General features: G+C 55.1%; 1 protein-coding gene across 1 annotated transcript; it reads right to left on the bottom strand.

The window, feature by feature from the left end:
- Positions 1-324: 324 nt before the first annotated feature.
- CDH24 (cadherin 24) lies at positions 325-7801 on the bottom strand. The gene is made up of 11 exons (XM_063091681.1): positions 7601-7801; positions 7124-7418; positions 6817-6936; positions 6575-6742; positions 6209-6396; positions 5593-5846; positions 4558-4694; positions 2027-2148; positions 1838-1949; positions 1342-1590; positions 325-824 (listed from the first exon to the last, which is right to left on the bottom strand). The coding sequence occupies exons 1-11, from the start codon at positions 7799-7801 to the stop codon at positions 325-327; spliced, it is 2346 nt and encodes a 781-aa protein (XP_062947751.1).
- Positions 7802-8237: the final 436 nt, after the last annotated feature.

The following is an 8237-nucleotide window of genomic DNA, read 5'->3' on the forward strand; positions in this document are numbered from 1 at the left end:
AGAGTGTGAGAAAGATTTAGAATCGCAGAGACAAAAACAGCCACGGAGAAAGAGGAATCACAGTGAGAGAACAGAGGTTCAGGGTCAGAGCCACATAACCCAGACCCAGACAGAGGAAGAGCGTCACAGACAGAGACCGAGATCCCTGGAGAGAGACATACAGACCCACTGGGGCGAGAGGGAGGTAAGAGCAAGGGTGCCTTGGGGAGGGAAGGAGGAGGGGCGCAGGGAGGGGAGGAGGCCTGGGCCCCTGGGCTGCTGCCGCCTGCCTGGACCCCGTGGGGCTCACTCAGAGGGCCTGTGCGGGCTGCCCCGCCACGGCGTTCAGGGAGCCGGGGGTTCCTTGGCCCCGTACAGCTCAGCCAGGGTGCGGAAGAGCGGACCCCAGTCGTCCAGCGGCTCCGCGGGGCCGGGGGCGCCGCCGGCCTCGCTGCCGGAGCCCAGGGAGCTGAGAGAGCCGCAGGAGGAGCCCCGGCCCTCGTAGCCGTACACCTGCACGGAGTCGTACGGGGGCACGCTGGGGTCCTCGTCCGCCTCGCGGAGCCGCAGTGCCAGCAGCTGGGCCACGTCAGCGGGTCCCGGGGGCCTGGGCTGGCGCGGGGCCCGGGCCCGGGGCAGCACGTCGCGGCGCGCGGGTGGGCCGGGAGCCGGCGGGGCCGCCCCATCTGGGTTCTGCAGGGCAGTGATGTCGAAGGCCTCCGTGTCCTCCTCGCCGCCGCCCTCGTCGTCATAGGTGATGATATTCTCGCGGACGTCCTCCTCCTCCAGTACCATCAGTGCTTCCTGCTTCTGCCGCCGCAGGGCCACGAAGAGCACCACCAGGGCTGCTCGAGAGACCCGCACACAGGCCGCTGAGCCGGCAGGGCAGCGGGGCAGGTGACAGAGGCAGGGTGGCCTGGGTTTGCAAGCCCTAGGTTTGACGTCTGGAAAACCTTGCTTTGAATCCTGACTTCACTCCTTACTCACTGTGTGACCATGGGAAGTTGCTCAATTTCTGTAAATCTTTGACCCTTCTTTTACTTGTGTGAAAAATAGGGAAAACATATTTACCTCCTAGGTTTGTTGAAAGGATAAAATGAAATGCCACAAGTACCTGGCACAGAGTAGGGGCTCAATAAATAATTTTTATGGCTTGTTACTGTCATTACGGATCGGCGGGTCAGGGATATGAGGCTAGAGCTTTCCTCTTCGATGTATGTACCTTATGGGGTGGTGGGAAAATCCAGGCATGAGAGGTCCTTCAAGCCCCAGGGTGGATTTCCCTACAACTACTTCCAGGTTCCTCTCCACACCCCTGAAGGCTAGGATCCCACATCTGTGTTCCTTTGTGACCTGACTCACCAAGAAGGGTGCCCACACAGGTGACGATGGCGAGCACGGCACCAGTGCTGAGCCCAGTCGGTGAGAGCTGAGCCTCGGGCCGGCAGGAGGCCACAGAGCCATCAGGCCGGCAGCGGCACACGCTGACAGTCACTGTGGCAGTGCTGCTCAGTGCTGGCTGCCCCCAATCCCACAGTTCTATGGGAACCAGGTAGGGGGCCTGGCGGGGCAGAGCAGGACGGGAAGGCAGCAGCAGGCTGGCAGAGCCATCTGTGGGAGAGGGAAGGTGTTGGGACACCTTTTGTGACACCTTCCTGGTAGGGTCGGACCAGCCCACAGAGCCAGCTTCCCCTGGGGAAGGTTTGCAAAGAGCAAACAAGTGAGTCTAAATCCACACCTACTTTCCCTTTGTTAGAAGGCACAGACAGGTGGGGAAGGGGTCAGGCAGGCTGGGCTGGGGTGGTGGAGGAGAGGAGGAGGAAGGTAGGCATAGGCACAGCTATAGGAGGCCACCCACCTTGGTTGTCCTGCACAGTAAAGTTGGCATCAGGGCCCAGAGGACCTTGAAGTGAGACACGGCTACTGTTGCCAACTTCGTCTCTGTCCAGGGCTCGGATGACCTGAATCAGCTGGGAGAAGAGAGGCCTTGTATGGAGGGGGCTGCTGGAGGCCTTGAAGTCCCAACTCCTCTGCCTCAGCTGCTCACCTGGCCAGGGGCTGCAGAATCACACACAAAGGTGTCGTAGGGCTCAGCCAACTGGGGAGCATTGTCATTCTCATCTAGGGTCTGGATGGCCACTTGCACGCGGGAGGCCTGTGCGGAGCTGTCTGAAGCCAGAACACCAACACATACATACCACACATGCACACACAACATACATGGTGCATGGGCATGGATGCCACATGCAGCACATCACCTGCACATGCAATATATGAAATATGCATGAAATATACAAGTATCAAGTAATATTGTGAAAAGAATGGAAGAACACTAAATGCATACGATATTCATGTAGTACCCAATATGTGTAATACAGAATACACGTTCAATAGGAATGCAGTACCCATGGTACACATACACAATAACCTATGTTCAGGGCATATATGAAAGGTAGATAGAGGGAGCATACAGATTGCATGCAGACAACAGTCATGAAATATACAAACACATTCATAACATATATTTGATGTGCACTCAGCATTTAAAGCAAATGCAACATACATGAAGGAGATGCTTGATATGCACAGGGAATGCAGTGTCACCCCGCCCCCCAACCCCAAATATAGAGAATACATTTTCATGCACAGAGGTCATGCACAGCCCCAGTGGAATGAACACACACACACCCCATCAGATGTCTGGGAGGCTGTAGTGCAGCAATGAGTATCACTTAGAGTTGACCTTGGGGAGGGAGGAGCTACATGATCTACAGGGTACAGAGTCCAGGCCAGCCTGGGCACCACAGCCAGACACAGGCCCTTCTTCAACTATCCGTTCATCAGGGGGTTCCCTACCATTACCCTACAGTGCTTCTCACTGCCAGTGCCATGTAAGAGAGAATGCAAAGTGTGTATCCCTGTCACAAGTCCCAGGCTGAGTCTCTCAATTCCTTTAGTCTTCCCCTCATGCAGAGGGTGAGCTGGCTGGCCCTGGTGAAAGGGGCTGAAGTTGTAGCCTGGGCAGGGGAGGCTGAGTGGACTGACTGGCTAAAGGGTTTGGGGTACCCCAGAGACAGGATGGGGAAGGGGTCCACTCCTTCCAAGGCTGCTAGTTGATATTGGAGTAGGGGTAGGAGCAGGATTTGGCAGGGGGGTGAGAAGACAGAGAGGGGAAACACACACACAAAGAACCACACAAACATACACAGCCACAAACATACTATATGCACACACGTACACACAGGGCCATCCACACAGACATCCATACAACTACAGACACACACGCACCATCAGGTAGCGCACAGTTGCATATACAGAAACGTAATCCTAGACATGTACAATAAGATGCATACGAGAAGCAGTGTGGTGGAGAAGATAACAGCTCCACCATTTAATCTGTGTGACCTTGGGAAGTTACTTAACTTCTCTTTGCCCGGGTTTCCTCATTTTAAAATGGGGAAATAGGGCTAGCTGGTTAGCTCAGTTGGTTAGAGTGGGGTGCTAACACCAAGGTCAACTTTTTGGGTCCCCATACCAGCTAGCCACCAATAAATAAATAAATAAATACATAAATAAAATAAAGTGGGGAAATAATCATACCTCTCTCATAAAGTTGTGGCGATGATTAAGTTAATTAATCCATTTTTGGTACTTAAAATACTGCCTGATATACAATAAGTAGTAAATTATTATTATCTGTCCATGAACACTGCATACACCAAACAATATATACGAACAGCTACATGTACATACTACTATACACACCCAATCACACACATGCACAAATAATGTAAATTAATTCTATACAAACACTTGCTTGTAAACACATATATATCCAGTTATAGACATATACTCACAGATATATATATGTGTGCATGTGTATATATATATATATATATATTTTTACACACATGGAACTACACACATACCTGAGTACATACCCACATGCACACATTCATATAGCTCTTTACTGACATGTACAGATGTCTACATATACAATGACAACTTTCATATACAGTATGAAGACAGCAGGGTGTAGGAGCCCCTGGGGTGTAAGCAGGGGCAATAAGGCGCTATTCACAGAAGGGAAGGAGATCACCCTGTCTACACAGGCCAGGGCTGCCCAGAGGCTGCTGGTGACTGATGGGTAGGAGGAGCCTACCTTGGGGGTTCCCCAAAGGGCTTTTCTGGGCGGGGTTGCTGGTGCACTCCCCCCCAGAGGAAGTGCCCAGCCCTTTTCTGGCCCCCAGCTCCATCCTGAAGCAGAGAGTAGGCAGGACAGGGTCTGCCAGCCCACAGGTTGGAGCTATTTGAGATCTGATTTATTCCTGGGTTGGGGCAAGTCAGGTAAGGGCGTGCATTTAGGGTCAGGAGAATGCTCGGGCAGACCCACTGTGCCTGGCCCAGCCCAGCCCAGCCTAGGAGGCCAGGAGGGCTGCCTGGTGGTGAGGACCGAGGCCAGGGAGCCATGGCTGTACACTGGTGAGGGTGTGATGGTGGTAGCGCCCTTCCACCCAAGTCAGCGACAGCCCCTCTGCCTAGAGGCTGCTGCCTCTTCGTGGGCCCAGGACTCCTCACCAAGCTCTGTGGCCAGCACTGTGAGGTTGTGCCAGACACGAGCCTCACGGTCCAGGGGCACTGATGTGCGGATGGTGCCATCTTCGGGCTCGATAGAGAAGCAATGCTCTGGGTCCGAGTGGGGGAGGATGGAATATCTGGGGAAGAAGAAGTGCGCTGGGGACTGATCTGTTGCTGCCACTCCCTCCCTCCCTCTCTCTGTCCACTGGCTAGGCCTCAGGTTCAGCTGGGCAGAGCCTGCCACATGCACTCACAGCCACGTGGAGGTTGGAATCCCCTTAAAAGGCAAATATACCTGGGAGGTCACCACCATTAGACACCTGTCCTAAGACTCAGGGGGACTGGATTTCATGGGGGTAGGGAAAGAGATACAGAAAGAGATGGAAAGGGGATAAACACTACCTGTCTTTCAGACTTCTGGGCTCTGTTCTGGGGACGCAGGGACCTGTTTCAGCTCTGGCTGTGTGACCTTGGGCAAATTGTTTAATCTCTGTTTACCCAACTGCAAAATGGGAATGACAACCAACACCTCCCTCACAGAGTTGTGACAGGTATGCTGGCCCTGGAGGTGGAAAGAGTGGCTGTTCTTAAGGCAGACAACTCTGGATTTGAATCCCATACTAACTGCGTGACCTTGGGCAAGTTACTTAACCATTCATGGCTGGCCTCTAAAACAACTGGTGGTGATAACACCTACTTCATTGGGCTGTAGGGTTGTTGTGAGAATTAAATGTTATCAAGTGGGTAAAATGTGAAACATTTAGGGAGTGATCAATAGAGATCCACTTATCAAATGAGATTACATCTGCTTGCGCTACCACCGGGAGGTGCCACTATTATCTACCCAGAGAGACTGGTGGAGAGTTGGGGAGTAGGTTAGCCAGGCCCTCCTGCCCTCCCTTGGCCCACAGGGGACCTCTGCTAGGAGGTGAATGTGATTTGTGGTAAGGTAAAGGGAGCACACCTGTGTCTGAGAATAGTCTGTCCTCCATTTCCCAGAGGCCCTACTCCTCCCCAGCCCACACCCCAGCTCACCTGATTATGCTGGCTGGGGAATCCAGGTCAGCAGCTGAGATCTGGCCCACGAGGGTCCCAGGAGCCTTGTTCTCTAGCACTGCCAGGTGGTAGGCAGCCTGGGTGAAGGCAGGTGGCTCTGGGGCATCCTGCACAGCCACACGCACCGAGGCCACATCCTTGAAGGGCCCTCGCCGCAGGTAGGCTGGGTCAATGAGCGTGTTGGTGGCCTCTACACGGAAGGAGTAGGAACGACAGGTCTCGAAATCTAGGGGCTATGGTGAGGGAAGACAGAGGGTGAGTGAGGCATGTGAAAACAAGGACAGGCCCCACACGCATCCAGTGCTCAGTCCTCATGTGAGGAGAGGTGGCACTGAAGGGGCAGTGACTTCAGTGGCCAGGATGGGTAGCAGATTACTTAGTTGGTAACTCTAGGCCTGCCCCCAGCTCCATCATAGACTTGTCACATGACCTTGAGCCAGTTACTTCCCTTTTCTAGGCCCCAGGGCCTCATCTGAAAGAGGAGATGACCTTGATCTCTTAGCTCCAGCATAAGGGTTCTGAGAAATGTGTCCAGTGGGTGGGACAGGAGGCAGGCATATGTGAATGTTCAGGTGTTAGCAGGCAGGAGGCTAACCTTGCGGACAGTGAGGAGCCCATCTCGACCCTGGGAGTCTGTGCTGATGCTGAAGGCCTCGGACCCCTCCCCGTCCAGGATGCTGTATGCCATGAGGGCGTTGTCCCCTAGGTCTGGGTCATGGGCCCGGAGCCGACCCACCAGGGTGCCAGGCCCAGCTGTCTCCACCACAGAGAACTGGTACAGGCCTTGGGGTGGATGGAGGGGAGACATATTCTTAGAGAGGTCCCCAAACCTCCTCCCTAACCCCAGCACTTCCTTCTCCCAGGGACTGGCTGGGGAGGAGGTGAGGAGGGAAGGTTTCTCCAGAGGCTGTAGGGGTGGGGTGGTCAAAGGATAGCTCAGGCAACAGCACTGGCCCCTTACTCTGAGGAAACTTGGGAGGGTTGTCATTGACATCGCTGAGGGTGACAGTCACTGTAGTGCTGCCCGACAGCCCCCCCATGTGGCCACCCATGTCCTTGGCCTGGATCACCACCAAGAACTCCTCCTGTGTCTCCCGGTCCATGTTGGGGATGGCTGTACGCACCACTCCTAGGGAGAGACGCTGGGTCAGGGGGTGTCTGCTCCCATGGCTGCCCCACCAGGCTCCTGAGCTCCATCCTCACCAGTCTGGGGGTCCACAGAGAAGAAAGGCAGTCCATCCAGCACGGTGTACACCAGCTTAGCGCTGTTCCCATAGCTGGGGTCATCAGCATCATGAGCAGTCACCTGGATCACTGAAGTCCCTGTGGGGGATCCCGGCACCCCACTCAGCAGCAGCAGGGCCAGATAGGGAAGAACAGCAGGTAAGGGGACCCAGATATGAGGGAGGCTAAACTGAAGGAGTAGGGTTCTGGGGCACAGCAATGGGGAAAGGAGAGGTGAGGGAGCTCCAGGTCGGGGGACTGGGGCGTCCAGAGCTGGGTTGCTTACCGACGTTGGACATCTCGGGCACTGTGGCGTGGTAAGGCCCAAGGGGGAAGATGGGTGGATTGTCATTGATGTCTTGCACTTTGATGATGAACTCTGATGGGGGCTCCAGGGGCCGGTTGGAGGCTCGATCCACAGCTTGGGCCAGTAGTACATATTGTGCCTTCTCCTCCCGATCCAGGCTCTTGGTGACATGGATGTTGCCTGTGGCTTCGTCGATCACAAATACGGTGCCTGCCCCCTCCCCAGTCAACAGGTACTTGGTGCGGCCCTCGCCCCGGTCAACATCTGAGTGCAGCTGTAGGGGTCAGGGAAAGATGGCAGAGGGCTCCAAGTGCAGGGACAGAGGGTTAAAGAGTTTAGGTTTAGGTGGGGTGTGGGGAGTCCTGAGGGACCAAGGTCATTGAAGAAGTGATGAAGTTGCAGGGCAGGTGCTAAGGGCCTTGAGTCAGAGTAGACATGGGAGAGGTTAATCCTTACCTTGCCAATGAGGACGGGCTCCGGACCAGCATATTCCTCAATGACAAAGAACTGGTTCCAGACCCAGCTCCTTCGGGTCCGCAGCAATGAAGGCCCTGGGTGCCCCCGGGACCCTGCCCAGGCCCGGACTGGGGCTGCGAGACGCCCCATGCAGCCCCAGCCACCCAGCCAGGCCAGCAGGAGCCTCACCAGGCCCCACATGTTTGGACTCCAGCCAGGGCTCTTTTCACTGGCTCCAGGTGCTGGGGCTGGGCTGGGCCAGGTGGCCCATGAGCTGGCTGGGGTGGAGGGCAGATGCGTTGGGGTTACCCCATGGATCCACACCTGCAGGACAGGTAGCTGTTCAGGGTCAAGGAAACCCTTAACCCAGCTCCCCTCCAAAAATAGATACTGAAGACCAGATCTCCAAGGAACCAGACACCCCATGGCCCAGAAGTCAGACTAAGAGAACAGTCTGATTCTTCCCTCCACCAGGCTCTGCCTGCATTCACCTCCAGCCTTCCAAGCTGATAAATCTCTGGTCAGTCAACTCTGAGGAGAGAAGCCAGGGAGGAAAACAGGAGAGGGGATGATGGGAGGGCTCAGAATCCCAAACCTGGCCCCTGTCCTCCCAGGTTGGGCATGCAGCCAGGGGGCT

This window comes from Cynocephalus volans, chromosome 3 (assembly GCF_027409185.1).
Source record: "Cynocephalus volans isolate mCynVol1 chromosome 3, mCynVol1.pri, whole genome shotgun sequence".
Classification (NCBI taxonomy): domain Eukaryota; kingdom Metazoa; phylum Chordata; class Mammalia; order Dermoptera; family Cynocephalidae; genus Cynocephalus; species Cynocephalus volans.

Excerpts from the sequence above, each read along its gene's own strand:
- CDH24 (XM_063091681.1), bottom strand. The coding sequence starts at position 7,801 with ATGTGGGGCCTGGTGAGGCTCCTGCTGGCCTGGCTGGGTGGCTGGGGC. Across the intron at positions 6,743-6,816 it reads CTCTGTGGACCCCCAGACTG|GAGTGGTGCGTACAGCCATC; the intron begins GTGAGGATGGAG and ends GTCTCTCCCTAG. Across the intron at positions 2,149-4,557 it reads AGTGCTGGCCACAGAGCTTG|ACAGCTCCGCACAGGCCTCC; the intron begins GTGAGGAGTCCT and ends TTCTGGCTTCAG.